Source organism: Teleopsis dalmanni, chromosome 1 (genome assembly GCF_002237135.1).
Source record: "Teleopsis dalmanni isolate 2A chromosome 1, ASM223713v2, whole genome shotgun sequence".
Taxonomy (NCBI): Eukaryota; Metazoa; Arthropoda; class Insecta; order Diptera; family Diopsidae; genus Teleopsis; species Teleopsis dalmanni.
The window spans coordinates 186,022,044-186,047,699 of record NC_051846.1 but is presented as its reverse complement, the minus strand read 5'-3'; the positions used below and the strand labels follow the sequence as shown (position 1 = coordinate 186,047,699).

The 25,656-nt window shown below is 27.3% G+C and overlaps 1 protein-coding gene across 3 annotated transcripts in view; it reads right to left on the bottom strand.

Moving 5' to 3' along the window:
• Positions 1-25,656, bottom strand: part of LOC119670717 (uncharacterized serine-rich protein C215.13) — a 103,270-nt gene that overhangs the window by 14,448 nt on the left and 63,166 nt on the right. For all 3 annotated transcript variants that reach the window (XM_038081102.1, XM_038081104.1, XM_038081103.1), the window contains one exon: positions 912-1,020. In XM_038081102.1, the coding sequence (XP_037937030.1) occupies positions 912-1,020 (109 nt within the window). The remainder of the gene's footprint in view (positions 1-911; positions 1,021-25,656) is intronic.

The window sequence follows — 25,656 nt, the reverse complement described above, 5'->3', positions numbered from 1 at the left end:
GTCGAGCATCAAACAAAGACGTTTGTAGAGAAGTTTTTTTCAAGTCGAAACTTAGTAACGGGATTATTGGGTTATATTCACATAAGTGAATATATGTTAGAGAATTAGGCGTAATAAATATATTAATATATTGCAATTCATTTGGTTCTACTGAAAAACACGACCATAACATTTATTTTCTAGTGAGTGCATTATTATTTATTAAGATATCCTAGATTTTTCTGATATAATTTATATTATGCTAATATATATTATAAGTACTAATTTACAACTAAATGAGAAAATAACGTCAATGTCCTTTTTAAAACATATGTGTTTTTAAAACATATTACAACATTCATATTTATTTATAAGTATTTTTATTTTTATTTATTTTATCTTATGTATTTTATTTTTATTATTTATATTTTTATTTCTTGTCAACGGTTAAAACTGTAAGGGCTCAATTTCTAACAATTGTAGTCCAAAAAATTATATACGAACAATTAAACCAATATTATTAGCCGTTCTCTATTCTCTATTAGGAACATAGACTTGTTACATAGAATCTTCAACAGTTTCTATCTTTAGCAATATAACGTAATTCATTTAAAGATTTGCCGGTGTTATCGTTTTTCTCCAGGTGTTACATAGCCTTCCTTTGTGTTTAATGAGGTCTTCCCCATTAAACCAATAGATGTTTCAAAGACTACCAAAGACAGTCCAAAAAATTCATTTGATAAAAATGGATATATTTAATTTGGAATTGAACTATTATATTGAACTATTTATTTAACAGTATAAACAGTATGGTCAGTCCAAGAATTCATTTGATAAAAATTGATATTTTTAATTTGGATTTAAACTTTTTCATTAAACTATTTTCTTTTTCACTACTCTATTTTATAAATGAAAATTAAAAAAAAACTTACCTTCCGGCCAGTTAAGGAATACTGTTTGTGCTATATCACCAGCTGAATCAGATGGATTAAATAGGAATTCTTTTGTTTTGCCACTAACGAGTATCAAACGTAAATTAATCTGGAAAAAAAAAATAAATTACATTAATAGTATATAACACATATGTAATACATATAAAAGTAGTAAACCTAAAGGATGTTTTTATTTAATGGTAGAAAAAATCTTTTAAATTAATTAGAAATAATTAATGTTATTAGAGCTTTTAAAAGATAATCTTAATAATCTGACATAAAGAAATTTATGTTTTATATTTATATAGTTTAACAGAGAAGATTATATTAATATATAGATATTTATAAATTGTTTATGAGCTTCCTATTCATGTTCAGTTCTGTGCTATATGAGTGGTCAACACTAACGAGAAGGTTTGAAAATCGTTTCGGGAAAGTTTTGAACAGTATCATATAATGTACTGAATTAAATATATGTATATATTTAATTCAAGTACCACAAGGAAATACTTATACTCGATCTAAGTTGATATAATACTTCGCGTTTACTGTTTATTTCGAAAATTTAATTCGAAGTTAAAATATGATAATGATGCAATAATCTTACTCATATCAGAATATGCCAACTGTACTAGTTTTTTAGCATTAATAATATTTTTTTTGAAGTTAATTCTAAAACTCATTTTATATTTCATTATATATTTATTACTTTTAATTATAATAGTGATAATGATAATTCATGATAATCTAAGTAATTATTAATTATATATATTAAACTAAATATTTATGTATTTAGTACATGTTAGTTGCATGTCTCACGAGTATGCAGCTAACATATACTAGCTTTTTAACATCAAATATATTTTATTTTTTTTGTTATTTTCATTAAAATTAAAAATTTTACTATTTAATTTATTCTATTAAAATTATTACGTTATTAAAAATGTATTTAATTATATTAATATTTTATATATTACATTTATAGACAAATCCTTGAACCTTATTTCATATATTTCATTACATTTTTTTTATAAGTTATATATCGTATTATAACATATATTACTTGTATTTATTTTGTCCAATATTATTTTTGGTTCAAACAACTTAAGTCACAACACAATAATTTTATGTGATTTTAATAGATAAAATACTTCACTTGAATTAAGAGTTTATCCTGAGACTGAGATTGCTTTAATGACAATCATGAGCATATAACAGTAATTACTGTTGAAGCTATGTCGATATGAAGGGAGGATCAAAGTAGCAAATAACTTCGGAATTCTTATCCAATGCATAACTATAAGATAAAACTATATTAGTTTAATATCATTTGGAAAATATCTTATATGTTTCCAGTGTGTCTCTAATAACATTATTACAATTGATAATTGTAATAAAGGATTGTATTTGGATAATGTAGCATCATAATTGTCCAATTTGGTCTGTGATTATCAGTTTCTTTTATTTGGATCGCATATAGCTAATTATTCCAAATTCTTATCCAATGCATAGCTATAAGATAAAACTATATTAGTATACTATAACGTGAAAAATATCTTATATATGTTATTTCCAGTGCGTCTTTAACAACATTATTACAATTGAGAATTGCAGTAAAGGACTGTTTTTGGATAATGTAGTATCACAATTGTCTAATTTGGTTTCTGATTATCAGTTTCCACTATTTAGACTGCATATATTTAACTATTTTTATAAATTAATACACATATATGTACAGATCAAACAACAACGTTTTGTTTTGTTTCTTATTAGAAAGTTGTGTTAAATATTTAAATAAGTTATTTTATATCAACTTGTAAAAGTTTCTTACGATTACACTTCAATACAGAAACAATCAAAGATACTTTTAAATAGTTTTCTATCTCCAACAAATTCATTACCTGCACCACTACAAATATTCAGGTTAATTCAAATAACACTTTTAACAATCTAATTTAGAGTGCATAAAGTGTCAAAATTTTAACTTTCTTGAAATCTTTTCACCCAAATATGTCTATAACAATCTCTACTTGTCTATCTTAAGAAAATAGGTTAGTTGATTTGAAAAGAATTGCAAGAGAAGAAAAATTTCGAAATTTGAAACACGTTCATGTCTCGCTGTTAAATGTTGATGACGAGGAAACAGATTATGATAATGATTATTAAGGTGAAGACAACATAAAAGTAGTACACCTACTTGCGCTTTACTTAAATTGGAAATTTGTGACAAATCCCAGTTAATAAACTTGACAAACGAACATAGACAAACACTTAGTCTTGGGCCTTAGCAGAGTGTACGCATGTACGCAGATACAGAGAATGATGCCTGTTTACATGTTGTTGATGGTTTTGGTTTTGTTCTTTGCTTTGCGAAATATCAACATCTTCGTTTTTATGTTGTCATTTTAACCAGCAGCATATGGATCCACTAACATAAACACAAATACCATCTACCATTTAAGCCAACTACAAGTGCAGGTTAAGAAGAAAAACCAAGTGCTTCTGTATATATTCACTCGCTATTCACTAGTAGTCTGCTTCGCCAAGATGTTTGGGAATTGTTGCTGCTGTGTATTTGCCAAGAGATTCAAGTTGTCTGTTGATTAATATTGCTAGTGTTTTCTTTTTGCTTTTTTATTTATCTATTTTATTTTTTTGAGTTATCTTTTGTCGGAAAAAGCAGCATTATACACATATATATATAAATATAGACTAAGCTTAACATGACTAATCAAGTGTGAAATGGTATTAGCGTATTATTCTAATACTCTCGGCCTTTTAAATATAATGTCTAAAAAAATAATAAAAACAAAAAATAAAAAAATAAGTTGAAATCTAAAATAATGCGGCTTAATTTTGATTATAATAGGTTAGGCAAAAAAAAATTTTTTTTTTTGCAAATAATATTTTATGATCTAATTTCTGAATTATGTTCTTAAAAGAAGGCAACCAGTAACGTTCATAAATTTTTAAAATATTTTATTCATCAATATAAATGTGATTCATATTTTGTAAAGGTTATCGAAGAATTATTTGCTTTATATTTATAATAATGGAGTAGAAGCGGTCTTATCAGATGTATGCCAAGTTTAAAATTTCTACTTTTCAATTTTCATTTTAATGGAAAATGTATAATTTAACACTAATCAATATAATGAGTACATATACATAAAATACAACTGTGTAAGCTCAGTAACGCAATCTTAATAGCTTATTTTCACGACACAAGTTAAACTGCACTAAATGTTAAATTGAGTTGTTGCTGGTATGAATGAAGTTAGGTATGATTTTTGATGTTTGTCTTCCTGCTCCTTCATGATTAGGAACCACTTTTACAAATGTTAGTGCGTTCCGTTTTTCATTTTGTACCACTTTGTTATCATAACATTATATGTTTCCTTATTGGCATGTTTCTCTTTTAAAGCGAATTGTTGTTTGTAATAAGTAAAAACTTTATGCGAATGTCGGTTTAACCTAGATCTCAGGATCAGAATTAATTTTTGCCATATGAATAGGCTATAACATGTTAATTGCTTGCGTGTTTACATTAAAAGTACTACAATTCTTGACAAAATTATATTGATAATTTGAATATTGAGTTGTGCAAAACGTATTTGGTGCTTTAAAGCAAAATTGCAAAATTTTTTGTTATTATTTCAAGAACATTTTTATTAATCTAAATATTGCTTCTCCCCTTTCTCTGCTAGAACTACTTTTCATTTATTGCATTATTTTGGGATTTAACTTTTGAACAACTAAAGGAGTTGTCCATATATTGCTATATTGGGGTAATGTTCAAACGTTAAGATGTATGTATTAGTATATTTGGTTTAAAAGATATTTTTATCTTTATCGTATTTGAAAAACATATGTCCAATTAGTTCGTTCAATAATTAATATATAATTTTTTAATTATAAAAATAAACAATTCCTAAAACTAAAATACTGTATAATTAAAATATAACAGTAATAAACATTTCTAATTGCTTGTACTTTTAAATTAAATTCAGTACAAAAAATAATAAAGTTTTATTAAATATTTGACATTTGTGACTGTCTATGGACATTTCGACTTCGTTGTAGGTTCTGTTTGAACATGATTTTCTTAGTTTCTGAAATCATTTTACCCACCACGAAGTTGTACAGTAAAACAAAATTCACATAAACATTAATTGTTGAACACAAGATATTTTAGGAGCTTTGAAGTTTTCTGGTATAACATTTCTCGATTAATTTAACTTCTCGAACTAATACTGTATACAGCGCCGCAACTCTAACGCTTATGAAAAATCAGTTTGACATTTGTGTTTAAAAACGTAACCCGATATCACAGATAACATAACAAAAAACAAAAAAAGTAATTTAACATAAAATTAGATTGCAGCAAAAATTTTGTGAACATAATACAAATCATGTGAATCGTTTCTATTCAGGTTTCAGTTTTGTAGGTAATTTTACGCCATTTGTTCGAAAATTAAAGCTGCCGCCACTGAAACCGCAAACTATAATATTGTATTATGGATAATAGTTATGACATGCCATAAAAGGTTGCGAATGCATGTATTCCTTTTTAAAGATATATTTACTTTAGGTTTTCGTTTGTATGTTTAGTAATGATGAAATACTATTTGAACTTTGATACAAACATTTTAAACCAGTTTTTGATAATTAATTTTTAATACATATAAAGTGACATATAGATTCAAACAGCATTTTACATATTTCGAGAATAGAGAAATATTTGTAAATTTATGTATTTATTTATAATTAATAATATTATTATTTATTATTTATATTTAGAATTTATTGCAAATATTTTCTATTTTTGATTTCTATTTAATCATATATAGCAAAGGATATGTAATGTATTCTCTTTACTTCAATATTATTGAATTTAATTACAAATAGTTTTAAAAAAAAAATAGTACAATAATTAATCGTCATCCGTGACTATATAGTTCATGTAGGACCTAAGCCTGTTTAACTTCCATTCTTCTCTGTTTTTTGCTTTTGTTTTCCAATTTCTTATGTACATTTCTTAATGTACTGCACACTGTCTTTCCATTGTTTTCTTCATCGCCCTTTTCTTCTGCTGTTTCTTACTACGTTCTCATAAATCTTAAGCAATACTCTCATATCCGGTTTTCTTATCACTTGTCCAACCCATCTTAATCGCTACTTTTTCATAAATTTGTTAATTATATTATCTTCAGCTAACCGTTCTAGCTCGTGGTTGTATCTTATGCATTATATGCCGCTTTCTTTCAAGGGTCCACAATAATTAGTATATATTTGAAACACTTATCAGTAGCTATCACCAATTTGTAGAATTACACACTATAACAACAAAGTGTTACATTGAAATGGTCTTATATCACATAATTTCAACAACGGACTTAATGGATAATTGTCTAATAAAAATCTCTCCATAGATAGTAAACCCTTTGTAATAGCCGCTACTTTAATTCCCTGGCTAACCGGTAAAACAAATAACATAACATATTTAACTGAAAATTATATATATGTTTATATATAAACTTAAACTGGCTACTACTAAAAATACATTCATTCCACCAAGTGAAAGGTTTTAAAAACAAGAAATACACTAAGTATATATATCGAAATAACTGCAAAAAGTTATTTTTACCAATCAACTAAATATCTTGAATTAAAAGTAATAAAATTCTTACATGAATCTTCAATTTATGGCAACACGTTGTCAGCGTAACGACAACAAATAATGGAGATTAGCATATGACGCAGATTGGTCTTTTGTGTTGTATCAAGAATTAAGTACCGGTTAAGTGCTAAGACCAGGTCTGTCTTATGCTTGCATAGCATCTTATAAAACGGTGAGTTCCACTATAAAAGATACTTACACCTACGAAACTATTCTATTGAGAAGATTCTTAAAAGTTTCATGGTATGTAAGAAACAATGAAATCCATAAATATTTACGAATCGAAACTGTTGAACTGAATATATACGATAGAGTACTCAAACTATTTTTAATAATGCTTATTCGAATATTGCACTAAGTAGTTAAATATTATACATCAACTTTATAGTTTTTGGGAGATATTGTGCATAAACAACATACTGCAGCAAAAAAAACATTATTGTTGTAACTACTGTCATTCCACAGGTCTTTAGGAAATGTATTTGGTATTCTTTCTTGCGCACAGTAAGGTAAGTTCCTAACATTAATGGTTAGCGATTCATCGTAGACTAGTAGCTTTGGTTATGTTGGTTCAGTTCTTACTGAAATCAGAGTTATACAATCATCTGTTATTCTTTACGTTTAAGACCGTCAATAGTCCATATAACTAACAACACAACAATATTTTGTAAACCATTCTTTATGTATCAAAGATATAGCGATAGATTTAATAACTTAGGAGCAGTATTGCACGAGTACATTGCGCTTCCGCTCATTCTCGAGATATTTGCATAGATAAATATTGCACACTACTACAGATAATTTACAATTACATTGCATTTTCTTTTAATTCATATTTGATTTGATGAGTTCAGCTTTGTTTTATATAGAAGTAAACACAAAATTAGCATACTAGATATATTATAACAAGTTTCCAAATAAGTAAAAAGCTATTTAATAAAATTAAATAAAATAAAATATTCAAATAAATTAGTTTATGTGTATATATTAGTATATATATATATTTATATTAGTGTATATACATATATTTATATTAGTATATATATATTTATTATATCAATACTTCACAAATATAAGCATACTTAATAAACATTTTATTTTTGATGTAAATAAACACTAAATTTTGAATAACAAACAATAGTGTTTGAAGCAAAACAAATGTAACGGTTTGTGGTTTTTACTGAGAGCACAAATAAATATTTATATATACCCGTATACCCTACTGTTCAATTAACATAAATTTATATTTATATTTATCTGTATCTTATAAACTTCTAATATTAGAACGGTTTCTACTTAGTGCCACTGTCACTTTTTAATGGCTTCTTTTTTATATTGCAACACGTCAAAGTAGAATGTGTCATTACTTTATTCATATCTATTGACACCATCAGTGCTTTTCTTTTTATTTATTTATTTATTTTTTCTTGTTTGAATAATTAATAATGATAAATAAAAACTTACGGAGAATAGATGAGAGATTGAAAAATAAATTAAACGTATGTGAGATATGCAAATTTTTGTTAACTTAAGTTATGACTTGTCTTATATTTTTGTGTTTTACAGTTCATTTTTATTTGATTTCACCATGTGTTAATATTTTGCGCATTTTTTATGTCATCAACTTCATCAATCGCAGCATCTGATATCTTCGAACTCGATTTTTTATTTAATCTTAAAACACTTGTAAATCACTTTCATTACGTTTTCGTTTTATATATAAATTCATCGTTCAAAGATCTTTATGACGTTTTACAATTTACTTTAAGAAACTCGTAGCTTTCTTCGTCATACTTTTGTCAGTATTTTATGTTAATAAATTCGCTACTGAATAGGTAATTCAGAGTTTCCGGTAAAAATTGATTTTATATTTTAGAAAGGAAAGAAAATGAACCAAGTGATACATGAATGATATCAAATGAGCTCAAAAGCAATAAAAAAAAATTATTGTATATATACATATAAAAAACATTTAGTATAATTACAAGCTTTTAAAAATTATTATAGAGACTCCAGTAGATTTCCATAGATATATGTGAATAGATAGATGTATAATATAAATATGTTTTGTGAAATGATCTTTAATTTATTTTTATTAGATTTTAAAATTCTGGATTAAATATGCTGTAGATTAATTTTAGATTGATTGAAAATCATGTTTTCAATATAATATATGTTAATATAAGTTATAGGTGGCAGAGCAAAATTCACATAGTTTATTGAAAAAGCGTATTAATGGCTACCTTAGTAATAAGATGGCTTTGTGTGTTAACACACGAGTTTATGGTTCAAATTTATCAAAATTCAATTCCCGACATTTACAGTTTAAAAAATATGTGCGAATAATTAAACCATTATTCAAAGACCACTGATGATAGATATCTGATAGTATCAGACACACCGTTAAGGTCAGCCCGAAAATATATTTCTTTAAAAATCAAATTAACACTTAAATTTTTGGATTCGAAAATTTCCTTACAGTTATTTGTATACTCAACGCATGATTATGGACTACAAAGCTCATAGTTTTTAACGTAGTTACTTTTCATTAAGGCTAAACACCACACGTATTAGTATAATACGGAGATTAACGCACATCCTCTTTAGTATTTTAAGAAATTTTGTTGAAGTTATACGTTTGAATATAGTTTCGTCGTTTGGAGAGAGCGGGGCCTGTTATGCCATAACATAACAAAATAGCATATAAGCTTAACAAAAGTAATGTCAATCTGCATCAGTTTATTATTTATATTTAGTAGAATTTCTGTAAAAGTGTATTAGTTACTGTTCTGTTCTCTACATTCGTTGTAGTAATAGCTAAAGGTTAACTTTTTAAAATAATTGTGCTATGAAAAAGTAGAATTTGTTATGATGATGCAAGAGATTATTATTATTTATTATTAAAAAAAGCTTTGACATGAAATCGAACAGCAGTCGATACTACAGTTATAAAGGTCCTATTATATCAATTTCACTATTGCTTATACAAAGCCCTTTAAAGCTTTGCGAACAAAGTCCAGTGCTAAATCTAGAGAAGAGCTTTTTATCTGTTCTGGTGACAAAAATTCCATATGAAACAAGTTCCTTCTGTGCGTTATTAAAGGTGGACAGTCACAAAGAATATGCATAGTAGTTACCTCATCTTCGAGGCATAATCTGCATTTCGAATTAGCAGATAATCGTAGTTTATGTAGGTGATATTTCAAGAGATACTCTTGAATAGTAATAATGTTAATGTCCGGGTTTCTACAGACAAATAGTGAACTTTTTTAAAAAAATTTCGTTATAAAAAACAGGCAGAATGGGACATAGTTGACATAGTAAGAAGGCTTGTTACTAATATTAGATGGTTGAAGAAAAGTGGGTGAGAAAATTATTTCAAATCAGTGTATCAATGGTGCTATAACAAGCGTCAAATCAATATGAGTCTCAATTTTTTAAAGTCTACTGTTGTAATAACAATAAGTTAAATTATTAGATTTTTTTTTACTAAAACTTTAACTTAATTTGATATCGATTGGTTTTCTACAACATGAAAAGGAGTATAACATTCATACACAATTTCATGTTTATAATGCTGTGCAAATCAATTTTCTTTGAAATTTCCGCAGCATTTTATTTAATAAAAAGATTTGAGTTGCCATCAATTTAACACCTTTTATTTTTGTTGAAACCTCAAATTGTGGTTTTTGATTTTAAAAGGATCAGGTGTCTGTCTTTCTGTGTGAGAACCCGCATAACAATTGGCTGGCACTTACTTTTATTACACTTTCTTTAAACCGTTTTTGTCTTTTTTTTTTTTGATTTTAAAGTAAAAACATGTACCATTTTACGACTATTAGAAACATACAAATGTATAAAGAAAGATATTGTGATGTTGTGTATGTAACAGTGTATATATTCTTTATTACGGTTATGTATTCTAAAAAGCACAATTTAGATCAATGCTGATTGAATATATTAAATTACATAGCAAATTGGTTTTTGTGAATCGCATTGAAGTGTTGGCAATCTGAAAAATTTCGGAAAGCTTATTAAGTAACAGTTGTGTAAAAAATAAGGGTTGCTTAAATATTATATATTGCAAACATACTTTTGGATTTTTTTCTTTATTAACAAAATTATTTATTTTAGGTTTTTATTTAAACATCTTCTTTTTCATTTTTTTATAAAATCAGTGCAGCAAAAAGGTCAAGTTTACCTTTTAGTGGCTTTTAATCTTTAATTTTACCCCAAGTAGTAGCTAAAGCAAATAGACACGACAGACATCTGTGCTATATATACATATAAGTTAGTTAACTGGAAAATTTATTAAAAATTCATTACGAAATTACCGCAACTGTGTTTGACCTACTTAGCTGGTAATAAATGTTCATATAGGCGGCTCATATACTGGCGGTTGACTGTGAATTCAATTTAGTGGAGATTCATTTTGCACTTCGTATATTTTTTTAATCATCAAGGGGACCAAGCAGCCAGCGCCATCATTATTTGCCATCAACCCAGTTAAATAATTTTGTAATAACCTGCAATCATTAAATTTTCATAACAGGAAAAATTACTTGCACGAACTCATTTGCGCGTACGCATGTGTAAATTAATAAACTCACAATAAAAAGTATCTGTGAATTGCGGTAAAAAAATTTAAAGTATTTTTAAACTTTTTAAGTGCTCGGCAGGCATTATTACTTTTTTAATTAATTTAAATGGACTTAATAACGTTTCGTTATGCTTTATAAGAGTTTTAAAATTATAAAGTTGTTGATTTCTTAATCCTTATAATCTACTGAAACAAAAAAAGAATTAAGCTCATTAAATGTCAAAAAGGAAAAGTAAAAAATTAAATGTCATTTAAGTTACCTTAAGTCTTATCAAATCGAATGTAAGTGTCTAATTATTTATAATTGATAACAAAAATTAATATTTTATTGGACACTTGAAATTAAGTAGTTTAATTGTAAAAATAAATACACACTTTAAAAAATTTATTTAATTATTTTTATATACAACTTGACATTACGGAGTTATAATTATTCCTAAGTTCTAAATTATAAATAATTGTAAAATAAATACAAAAATAAAATTAGACTTATGGATTATAGGTTGAAATACAAAGAATAAATAACTAACTTATGGTTTAAATTGGTTAGAGTTGTCCTAATTGTTGTCCTAGTTGTGGTTAGCTTGTCCTAATATGTCGAAGAAATTTTATTATATAGATGACAATTTATATGGTGGGACGTTGGGACGTTGGGACAGCGCACTGTCCAACAAGTGGCCCCACTGAAGTGAAGGATTAGTCGAAGTAGATCACGAAACGACTTGGGTCTTTTTTCGTCCTTCGATTCTCGGATGTTGTTATTGAGTTAAAGCTGGAGTGGCTTCCGTTTGCATAACTACATCTTTTGTTAATGCAAGCAGCTCATTTAGGTTGAGGTTAGGTGACAATTAATGATTGTGCAATCCTTTTTTGGTTGAATTGGGATCACTAATAATTGGATAAAGAAATAAACACAGAAGCCTGCCCGAAAGCCGTATATGCCAAATTTTATAGTAGCCTGCAGTAAAGTATACTATACTTACGTTGAAATAATGACTCACCCCAGGAATTTCAGAGTCTAGAGCTCTCTAATCGGGATGGGTGAAGATATTTGTTGAAGGATACAAAGATATTAAACTGTGACCATAGTTGTAGCGCACAATGGAACAAGATAATAAGTTTGTGAGGAAATTAGTGTATCAAGGTGCAGGAAACTTATCATCTCGTTGGCAAAAAGTCTCAGAAACTAGTTTCATCAAATTGTATCACATCGATTTGTAATTTAGACTAATGTTATTGTTTGTTCCACTATGTCGTTAAAATTTATTGTTGAAGAGGAGTAAAATTAGTAATTGGATTAAAATAGATTTGTTGAGTGGATCAAATTCCAATAGAGGAATTTGGAATACGTTAATAAGTTTCAATGCGCCTGTGGGCAAAAAGATGAAAAATTAAATGTATTAACTTTTAGGAACCTTACTCTCTCGCTGGAGCTTAGTCAGAGATCAATGTGCTATATGGACAATGCACTATAGTTAAAAAATTGTCTGAAGGCATGTTAGATGGACTTGCCTTGCAGAAAATTAACTGAAATACATACAAGTTATAATATAGTATGATATGTATATGCCTAAAGCTTTGCTATTCAGTAATCAACAATATTTTACTTCAACTATAAAACAATTTTCTTACATGTAAAATTAGAAAAAGCTATTTTGAAATGTAAATATTAATTTTTAATAGTTTTTAAAGTTAATAGAAAAATCTATATTTGTGCACATCATACACATAAAGTTAATACAATAAGCAATACTTGCATATTGCAACAAACCTTATGACGTCATTTTGTTTACTAATTTTTGTATCTTAATGATTTTTAAAATATGGTTAAAGACCACCTACAAAATGTTTAAACTTTTCACATCAAACTCAATGTAAAACCTACAGAAAGTATTAAGTTGTTAATAAGTGTAAAAAATGTTGGATTATGTAGAGAAAAAAAATTTTACTGCATTCAAAGTGTGAGCAGCCACCAACTCCATTGAAGTTAAAGTTGCCAAATATGAATGCAGTCAGTGTACAGCTACATGAACAACTTTAATCAACTACGAAAAAAATGGTCTCTTGATGCTTCTATGGCAATCGACACCATTTTCGCCTATTTATAAACTTTCGAGTAAAATGTTAGATTATTTGTATCTTTTGTGCATGAATTTTGTGAACAAATATAATGCAATTTATTATGAATTTTATTGCATATGTCTGTATGCCTGTATAGGAGTGTGTCTGGCCTGGGTATGGATGCAAGCGTAAATATGATTCATTGCCTGTGCACAGGTGGCGCTGGCGTTGTTCTATTTTATAGAGAAATATTGCCTCATACATTTTTGATATCTCAAATTCCCTTGAGTAAAAATAAAAGCAAGAGCTAACATCACAAAGATAACAGAATACAATACACAAAAAGTGTGTGTGCCGTTGTAGGTATTATCGAAATTAGTCATATCGTCTTGATGAAATGCAGTGCACAGATTTGGGTTACGATGAAGTTCGTTTAAATTGTTTGGCTGGAAGATTGTTAAGTATCCGAAGCTAACAATGAAGTCAAGCGTAAATTTGAAATGAAAGCATATTTTCCCAAAGCATGAATATACAAAATTTTCGAACTAAATATGAATGTTCTTATCAACGTATTCACCGCCAGCTACTCGAAGAAATGCGATGAAAAAGGAATAGCGCAACGTAGAATTTAGTTAAAGAAATATGAGCACTCGTAAAATGAATTAATGACGACTACTACAAACAACAATTTTGACCTATTTTTTGACGGTGCACAAAACCGATTTAGGCGACAGTGGATATTAGTTTTCTTTACTGGATGCATGAATGCATGTTTTTATGATTTTTTATTTAAAATTTTATTTTTGATGTCTTTCTAAGAAATTATAAAGTTGTTTTGCTTATTTTTGAATGCAGTTGTCATTTCGAAGATGAGCAAGGGAATGGGCGGAAATGTGCGTATCATAGTACCCCCTATTGTTTATTAAACTTATGAGGTTTTCTAGCCTGGAGGTAAGTTGAAAATATGAAATTTCATTTATTTTCTAGTATTTTGACATATAAAACAAGCATGCATACATATAAGTGGATTACTGAATGAATACTAATTTAATTAGCATTATAAAAATATAATTAATATATTTCAATACTTATGTAAATTAATATAAATATATTTAAATGTAATAAAATTATCATTAAATTTAATATGCTTGCATGGTATGATTTGTAAATTTGCTGAATTGAAAAAGTTTTAAATCAAGTCATATTATGCTGACTCAATATGACAATAATATAAGTAATTATGGAATAATTATGCAAAAATATTTAGGATTATAAAACAATATTTTTTTGTTATTATACTTTTAAAGAAACAATACATATAACATATATATTTGTATAGTGAGCACATATGCAAATTATAATGCTCATTAAATTCGCTGCAGTACATTATGCAATTAAAAGTGCATAATGCATGTGGTTTCGCGTGTCATGAACAGAAATTTCACATTACGGAGTATCTTTTGGATAAAAAAATGTTGATGACAAATTAGTTGCATAACTGACTGCAGTCTTAAATTTTTTAATACCCAAACAATTTTAAGTAAAAAAATAAAAAATATATAAAAATTTTTGTATTATTTCAAATCTGTTTTATTGCTGCCTTTTTTTTACACGCTTATCAAACAAATATTTTTGCTATTAATATCTTTTTTTTTTACATAATTTCATTCCCATTTCACGCTTTCCCTTATATTTAGCAATAAAAATATTTTTTACGTTGAAATAAAATGATTGCAACAAATCGCTGTGATAGCTTTATATATACACAAGCAAAAGCTCAAGGAACGCATTAATATTCTAATTAAATTGCCGTTAGAGTGATAAGATTTAACGCGTTTAATTATATTTGTTGATATTTATTATTAATTAATTAGTTAAGTAGACAGATTTTAATAAATTTATGGTTTATCAGTTTGTAATTTGAAAAGTGAATGTACACAAGTGATTGAAGTGAATTTCAGTCATAAAATCAATAGCATCGCACTAAACAAAATATGCTGTGTATAAGTATTACATTTCATCAAATCGTTTTTAATAACATTTATTACTGTTCAAGTAAAACCTCAATCACAATGTCAATTCCCATAATTACTAATCAATTAATTTTATGTGATAGGAAAATATTTTAATACTATATTTACGAGTATTTGTATTAAGCTCATACGTACTAACCAGCGTTTGAATTAAGGTTATTTGCCTTGTGGTAATTAATTAAGTAATTGTCATCCGCATTTCAAAACACAAATTAGTTTTTATTTGGAAAATTTAGTTTTCAATGTGATGAAATGTTATCAATAATGACGATTGATGTGCTTTCAATATTGTCCAGTTATAAAAAAAATTGTAAAATCAATAAATTGAAATTTAATAATGTTTATGGTGTAGAAAAATCTATGATTAGAGCATTTCAGACTACAGTTTTGTAGTATATTAGATACATTATCTTTAAATAGAAAATAAACAAATGACCAACAAAGTATTGATATTTAATTTCAGACTGGTTAAGAAATGTTTTAAAAATTTTTATTGAGTATTTTATTGGATAACACTATTACTATAGTAGAGAATTAAATTAAAAGTTCTTAATTAATTACAATATATCGTTTATATCAAAGAAGATTAAAAATGAGAATTTGAACAAGGAAAATGTGGTTATAATTATACAGCAAAGATGCGATTATATGGAGTATGTGTTATAGTATCGATACAGATAGGGAGGCTAAAGTTAACACAAAATAAGACAAAGAAGTAACAATATAGACATCGATTATAGCATTATACATTATATTATAGCATTATATTACAATGCTAATAACTTAAGTTTTATTTCAATAACATCGGTATGGATACTTTACACATTTTACAGATTATCTTTGTTATAGTCACTTAAATAAATAAGTATCGGAAAATGTTATGAAAATTTAATTATGGTCGTGAACTAAAAAATAAAATGGACTTACTCTCATCATTTATTAGTTTACACAATTTCTTTAGAATCTAGAATCTAGTTACTTAAGACTAGATTTTACACTTATAAGAGTGTCTAAAACGCTGCACCAATTATTTTATTTTACCTTGTATCTAACAGTACAGGAATCCTTAAGCAGAGGTTCAAATGTCGGTGCACCAGCAAGAACATGGAGAAGATGAATGCAATTAGAAATGAAAGCTGCAAATTACGCCTGCCATGACATCAGCTGTGCATTCGCTATACATAAGAGAATGGTCGAGGCCCTATGCTCCACTGGGAGATGAGGATGATAGAAGAAGAACAGTACAAAGTATAAAACTGTTTAGCTCACATAAACCGAAAAGGTCAATAATGACGAAAGGTATAAACATATTCAAAATCTGTTGAAAAAAAAACTACAATAAGCTCGCACATATAATAGGGTCTCAAGAACATAAGTCTTATATGTTGAGCCCGGAGCATTACTATTGGTTTTTATAAAATAAATTAAAAGAACAATAGTATTGTAAAAATAACTGCGATGGGTACCTCCTAATTTATTAAAAGCCAAAAAGCTATTTGAACATATCTTATTTCTACAAGAGCATAGCAAAAAGTAACCAGTGGATACTTTTTAAATATAAGTAATTTATTTCAGACTTAAATATAACTCATTTTTTGATGGTTGTTTCTCTCTCTTTTCATTCCTTAATGCTTACATTTTTGCTATTTATAAAAATTTGTATTTGTATATATTTTTTTTATTTTTGATTATCTGTTAAGTTGCGATGATCAACTAAATCGTGTTAAAGATCTTTTCACGAAGTGATAACTTGAGGTTGAAAAATAGTAAAAAATCATATGAAAGTCATGTAATTCGTAATGTACTTAAGCAAATAATTGCAGACAAAGACGATTAAATGTAGTAAAAAAAATAAAAAGGGATTAAAGTTTACCTTGATATTTTTGTCTTTACTAACAATCTATATAGCAAATTATAAAACAAATTGATATAGAAGTCGTAAATAGTGATATCAATGTAGGAAATCTTTTCAACCTCATTAAGCTTTTACAAAAATATACATAATATATTGTAATAAAAACTGCGGAAATTAATAATACATTATATTTCTATTGGTCATTTTAATTAATTGAGATAGAGGCTATTTTACAGTTTTATAGTAGTTACAATAGTGTCTTTCTAAGATGATAAAAATGTTGATGTAATTTTATGATCACTCAATAAAAGTTGAATTTTAAAAAATTACATATATATATTCTTTTAAGTTCATATTAATTATATATTTTGAAGAATATTTTTAGTCTTAAAAAATGTTAAGGAGCAAGTATTATTTTATTTTTAGCTACAAGACCAGCTTATTTAGTCTTATTTGGTTTTATTTGAAGACCATCTATATAACCTTGTTCTAATTAACTCCCTCGTACTTATAAAATATATAATGATAAAATTTAAAAAACGTTTTTATTTAAAATTTTGTTTTATTTATTTCAGAAAACTGGCCATAACATATTCAAGTAATTAAATAAGTCATTAATAGATAATAATTTTGAATTATAAAAAAAATTCGAAATAAGGGTAACATAATAAAATCATAAAAATTAACACAATCCATTAGAATAATAAAGTTTTAAAACTATTAAAACAGAATTCCCTAAATAAAAGTATACACATACGTATAAGAACCGCTGTACTCCCCAACGATAAGGTTATTATTCGCATTTTGGATCTTGATGATACAAAACTATTTCAAACTTTAATTACTTGAAGAACCAAGAACGATACAGAATTATAAAAAAATATGCGCAAACATAAAAAACTGAGTCAGAATACTAATGCCTTTGGGATTACATCTCAAGTGTGAGTATGTTTTGATAATTTAATTGCGGCAAGTTTGTATGACGCCACTACTGGCAGATAATGGGCTACACTCCAGGAGGTTCAATGGTTTCACACAGCAATCTACAATTAGATTAAGCAATTTTCTTTAGTATGGAGTAATGCTGCTGTTGCTGCTATTAAAAAAAAAACATTTTGTGATATTTTTCTTTGATGACACTGAAAACGTAAAGCTTGACATTTTAGATTTTTGCTTCATTTAATTTGTAATAAATTGCTTTTTAATGCTTAAGAGATTTATTAGATTAATGTGACAACATGTGTGTGGAGCAATATTGAAAATATCCAATGTTTAGGGGGTCAATTTGTTTACGTTTGTTTTTTGTCTGGCGAAAGATTTTTTGCAAAAAGAGAAAAATGTATTCATGAAAAGAATTTTTTTCTTAAATCTTTTGAATTGATGAAGGAAAATAAAATTTTCATTTAGACAATTTATTTAAAGTAAAAATACAGTTTGTGTCACATTAAATAGTCTGCATTGTTAGAAATAGTTTGCATTGTATCTTTAAATTTTTGGCTCTAACGAGCTTTAAGTTGTCGTCAAAGAGACTAAATATTGCTATAATTTTAAAATCCTTGGCACTCGAAGACTCTAACCTTGGCCGAGAAACTTTTTGTGTATACTACATTTAGTTAAGTTAAATAAGCAATATACTTTATAGTTTGCAATGGTATTAGAATTATAAATCGGAAATATATTAAAAATAACGATATTGAATAAAAATACATTACGCAGTAAATTTATTTGTTTATTGTAAGCAATAACCAGAAAAAAATGAGATTCAAATAAGACATATTTGCATAAAAAAATAATAAATATATTTTATGTACTTGAATTTACAGAATTTACATTTTATTGGGTCAAGGTTTATGAAGTACAAAATAGCTGGCAACCTGAATGTATCCATATTGCTCAGCTATGATCTTTTGCTTGTAAATACGCCAGTCCTTTTGGTACATTTGTGCATGGTTGCCTTGCTTCAATGATGATGCAGTTGAACTTTTTTCACATATATAGTATAAAGTCATTTATCATTTTCGTGCACTTTTTTGGCTTAGGTAGAGATGCTAAATTGAAATTTTATCTTTAATGGATCTGTTAGAACATCCTTATTGAAACTAAGAATTGTGCACAGCATAAAAGTGACTACTGTTATTTTATGCAATATTATTATTTTTTTCTTTTGCATTTTGTTATTCACTTTCTGTAAGCATGTATTGCATAGCTGGAAGCTACGGTATTCTAAAATGTACACGTACAAAATTTTTCAGACAAAGTTGGCGGATTTATGTGTGAAACGGGCGTGCTTAAATGTTCTGAACCACATCATAGCCGCGGTAATCATAGTAAAGCATAGAAAATTGTTTTACTATAAAAGATACCAGTAAATAAGTTTAGCTTTTACGTTATGAGGTTAATAATAGTGAAGAAGTTTAATATAATTTGAATTTGTTGAAACTTTATGGAAAGTGCATGACATGAATTAGTATTGTATGCTTAAGATGGTAACTACAAAAAATTATGTAGGTACATATATGTTACTAATTGTTGATGTGAAGAAATATTCTGTATTACTTTAAATATAACATTACTAGTTAATATAATAAGCTAGACTTAGAAGTAAATAAATATAATGACTTTATATTTGTAAAAGAATGTAAAGAGGTCCATTAGGAGCGGTCAAATCTGATATTCTAGCCGTCTATTGTAAGACTGATTGGGTAATTGTAGTTTAATAATATAATTAATCTACCATAATCGCCTGTTATTTTTGTTCCATTCTAAGAATCAACTACTAAAATATATAAATATATTTAATTCATTTGTATAAATATATGCAAGAAATTAAATACAGTAATAAAAAGGGACACCAAAACATTTCGATGATATTTAGTAGTTTCACTGGAAAAATCCTTCCTATCTAACTTAAATACTTAAAGCTATTTCTTAAGATTTGCGTTTTCTTTCTTTTATCTTATATGTTTCTCTAATATCTCTTATTTGATTGAAGACTAAATGGACTTATTTCGTGACAATCAGGTCGTGGAGATTTTGTATTTCATAAAATGGTTTAGTTATCCAAGTAGTTTAATATTACTTTTAAAATGTGTTTGTGAGCGCATAAATACATTTGTGATCGCACAAATGTTAACTCAAAATGAAAATTTATAATGAAATTTATTTTTAATTAAATAAGCAGTATTCAATTACAATACTAAAAAAGAGTTAAAAACAGTTTGCGTACTTTGTGAAATTAGCTAGTTCTGATTTATTAAAAGAACTTTCATTGGCTTATAAAAATGTATTGCAATATTATATTATTATTATTTTTGTTTGAAGTTCTTTAGAAAAAGTGTATTTGTGTAAAATAGAATCACAGATGTTGTAACTTGTGCTCCCATAATTAATAGGAGCATGTTTAGTTAAAAAGCAATTAACTAATCAAAGTTTAGTTTAGGTTGTGCCGGTGATCCAAAAGACCCACTTATGCCTATTAGCTCATTGCATTACCATATACAGAAAAGTCAGAATTTATGTTTTTTTAGACTTTAAAGCAAGCTGGAACTCTTTGTCAAATAATTTATATCACATTTTAGTAAATACAATCTGCTCAAACAGTTGATTTGAATATTGTCGTATATAATAACATAGTCTTAGTCTAATATAGAATAATATAATAAATCATGTACATTAAAATATTGGATTCCTTTCATTGATTTAAGTTTTAAAATCTTATTTGACTCCTAAAAAGCAAAATAAAAATATGTATTAATTATTTTATGGGATGTTATGAAAAGGACATATAAAGTCAAAATATCTATTTTATGTCAAACTTTCAAACAATGAGTCAAAAAAATATATTTGACACACAAAGAAAAATAAATAGAATACACAAAAAACACAATATATAAGGTACGTTTATCTTGACTGAAGTTTTTGACATGAAATAAGGTTGACTTATTGAAATGTTGTATTAATGCAAGTAATGTCAATGATGTCAACCGGAAAAATTGATAAGAGCAGGTAAAATTTTGTTGGAAATAAATAATGAATAAATGTTTTAAGCAAAATAAAGGGAAATCAAAACAAATAATAAAAATGTTCAATATTGTATACGTAACTTATTATAAGAATGTATTGTTTAAAATTTTGAAACACACAGTATAGCAGAGCAAAATATTAATATGTCACTTAAGCAGTATCAATGAATCTATACTTATCTAAATTATAATTATTTGCTTGTAGACCAGACAAATAAGCATGCAGATAGAAATATACATATTTATGTGGACAGACAGGCAGACAAGCAGACAGTAGGAACAATTTATGACTATATTCATCGGGCAGACAAGCTACAGCAAACATACGAAAACACTTAAATCGAGTCGTTAGTCGGCAAAGTGCTTTTGCACAGAGTGAACCAAAGGAATGTCAAGGACTATTTCACAATACATAAAGAAAGAATGTTGTGAATAAAGGCTGAACATAAACAGAATGCCATCGAAATAAGTTTAATTTTGGTTTTCATCATATTATTTTGAACCATTAATACACTTAAACACACTTTAAAAAGGGACAAAAGCGAGGATAAGATAAAAACTGGTTTAAAAGTAACGAAAGCAAATGGATTTAATAAAATTTATAAGTCAATTTAACTCTATATATTTTTATATTAAAAAAAAAGAAAGAGTAATTTTAAAGATAAGTAACGAAAATATGATGTCAATTAGTGACAGCATATTTTCTATCATATTTACAGCACAAAAATGCAGCATTGCACTACTAATTCAGCAACGATTTCGTCGTCGGATAAACTAATTTATGCATAGTCATAGGTCAAAGTCATTAATATTTTATGCCACTTAAAAGAGGGAACCGTGAAAGGCAGTTCAATTGAAATCTTTTACAAGTGCATAATCGCATCTGCTCAAAGTATGTGCTATTCTGTACTGTTTTGCTTGAATTGTGAGGCAAAAGCACGCTTACTTACACAAGTGCATTTAATAGCGCTTGTAATATTACAAAACTGGTTGCTTGGTACACTATTGACGTTCCTTTTATGAAGTATTTTGTGGATACAGCAGGTCCCATTACTACTAAACACCACTTGACCACTTAAAATGCAGATGTGCAGTGCAACTATTCTTCTCTTACTCCTACGATGAAATTTTGTTTTTTTTTTTGCGCTATTCTGACTGAGTACCACTTCCTTGCACAACCCACAGCATAACCTTCCATGCACTTCACAATAATTTTCTGAAATTTCTTTATTTTTCATGTTCACAATATAAGCTCATCATCAGTTTTAACTTCAGTTTCAGCAGCATCAGCACCAGCAAATTTACTACATTTGTAGTTGCAACGCCAATTCAATTGCATTTTCATGTAAAGATGTGAGCGCTTGAAATGAGCGAGGAAACAGCAAAAATTATTTCACGCCGCTGCTGCTATTGATTTATGTACAGCAAGTCATTTTAGCGCCAATGCATCATCTTCCAATGTAGCTGCTGCTATTTTCCTTGTCACTGCATCCTTGCAGCACCAACTAAATTTGTTATGTTTAACCTTAGTGCATTAGCATTTTGTAATGCTTTTACTCCAGTTTTAGTTCGTGCATAAATTGTGACAGCACTGCCAGAGATACGAGTATATATGCACTTCTTTGTACATTTTAATTTTGTTAGCATTAAGTTTTATATTAGCGCCCTTGGGGTGCCACCCTATGGAAAAGTTCTACTTTCACCATATTTCTAATTTCTAAGAAAATATAAGAGATAAAAATTGAAATAATTTAAAAAAATTTCGAGGTTGTATATAATGACTTTAAATATATACAGGTTCCATACACAAATAAATTTTACATACCTATCAAATAAGCTTATTGAGAGTATAATAAGAGACCTGACATTACCACATCAAAAAAAAAAAGGAAAAATTTAAAATTTGTTGAAGATTAACAGAAAATTCTATAAATTATTATGTGGAAGACTTTTATTTTAAACTAATACTTTTTTGTTTCTATTGTATTGAAAATAGTAGACCAAAAATATAAATGTTGTTAATAAGTCAATTAAGTAACTTTGTTAGATTTTGGCAAAAAAAATTTGTAACAACCATTGAACTATTTCACATTCTGTTTCACATTCAAACAATAGCTAAAACATACACTTTCCAACCATAGGTTAGGTTACTGGGGCCGTCCGAAGACTTACTTAGACCAGAAGGTCCATGGTGATACCCTAAAGAATTTGACACCTGTCCCTATAACCAGTTGGTTCTGGCCGCAAAGCCATTGACACGAGCTATGGAAATAGAATCTAGCTCTCTTAATGAATTGAAAAAGTGTGACCCTTAGTAGAAGAGTATATGTCTTGCGAAAGCAGGGCACCGTAGAAGAAGGTGTATTGGTGATTCCTCTTCATCATCTTCCATGCAATGTCCACAATGTAAGGAGGTCCTGATGTTGAGTCTCACGGCATTTCCTCCCAACGGGCAGTGTCCCGTAACTTTCCAAGCATACTGTTATAAAATTATTTTTTGCTTTAAAACATATATCTGAAAGCAGTAGAAATATATAAAATTATATGTTTTTTTAACGAAATTCTTTAGTCTACATATCGATATACTTTTATTTTTGTGAGATAATTCAAGAAATCTCAAAGAGAGATCAAGGAGATATGTTTGGTATCACAAAAAGCTATGTAGTCACTTTTTTCTCTAATGAAATGCACATTCAAATTTCAGAATACTCGTCTCCTAATCTGGTAACTTAATTATCAATTACACAGTCTTTGTTTTGCTTAGATACCAATCGATGCATATACATTGCTATTACAATACTACACTAATTTTTTTTTTATTTTTTCTTAATATTCTAATTTTTTTTTATTTTTTCTTCATATTATAAAATTTTCATTTAATTAGTTGTCAGGATATGAGTACTTTCTCTTACCAGCTCTTTGGTTATAAACTTTTAATATATATTGCTATGGATGTTAAACTATAAAATAAAAATACTCTATGTAGATATATGCAGTAGAGGATAGTTATATTTATTATTTACTAATTAAAAAAAATGTTTGAACTATAAGATATTATAAAATAGGTACATGAACTCCGTTAACATTTCACATAAATATCTATCTATATAAAATATATATATTACAAATATGTCTTATCTAGTAAAATTTATTTATTTTTATAGCCACTAATAACTTCAACCATTCGTACAAAAAATACTTTCTCAAGTATAACGTAATGATTAAAGTTTTATAAAAAAAATGGCAACTTTAGAAAACAATTGATGTGAAAATTATAAATTACTATAAATTATAATTAAGAATAATAAAATGAAAAGTTAGGATATGTAGATTGAGATAATATTATGAAATCATTTGGTGTGAATATATAAGTTTCAACAAAACCCTTAATTTGCAACTCTGAGGTGGCATTTGCTATACAGATGACATATGCCAATATGTAGATTAATATAGAAGATGAAGGAAATGTAAGATTAATTAGGTCAACGAATGTTTTGAATAGATACAAGTTTTGCATGTCACAAAAGTGTATGTGTAACGGAGGTATGTATATTCCTACTGTATGCAGAAAGTTATGAAAGGAATGAATTAATACTTGAGACTGTTACCTTTACTTATAACTGCTTTATTCGAGCACATTAATTAGAATATCCAAGGTAACATAGAATTATGTTTTACTTATAAATCCATTTCATTTATAAGCCCATGAGACTAGTACTCGTATTGGGTGTGAGAATAATTTAATGGCAAAAAGATATTTATTTCAATTGTATGCATTTTAAGCAAATTAATATTAAAGCATTTATATTATTAATTAAAAAAAACTTTTGTCTTAATTATTTATACCAAATCTACAATATGTAATAGGTAAAAAATTCTGAAATAGTAAAAAAGCTAAATAATTTATTTATTTACAATAATTAAAGCAACACAATTTTGTTTTTTCTATTGAAAAATTTAATTTTCATTTTATTTACGTTTAGTTTTAAATATACTAGTAAAATGATGTCTGCGCCACACTTAATAAAATTAATTTTTATTTACAACTAAATAAATAGGCTGTAAAGTGGAAAAAAATAAAAAAAAATATTAATGGAGATGAACATCATGCAAATAACCTCACTAACCTCGAAAGTAAAAAAAAAGGTCTGCACTAAAAATATGTTAGCATAGAGGCAGGCAGGGCAATTAAATATATTTATATAAAATAATATATATGTAACTGAATTAGAAACTAAATTTTAGCAAAATCAAGTACAACACGATATGCTCGCTCTCCTACTTTTGAACAATATAATCCAGACATATCTAAAGCTCTCTGAATTATAAAATGTGCGCTCCAGATTTAAGAAAAACTATAAACAAGTGCTGAAGTAGTCCAAGTAGGAATAAAGTGAAAAAAAATGGTAGACAATATTTATTTTTCAGTTTATATATTACAAAATACAGATAAAAAACGATATATGAAAGTTAAAGAAAAAAAAAGTTCAAAGT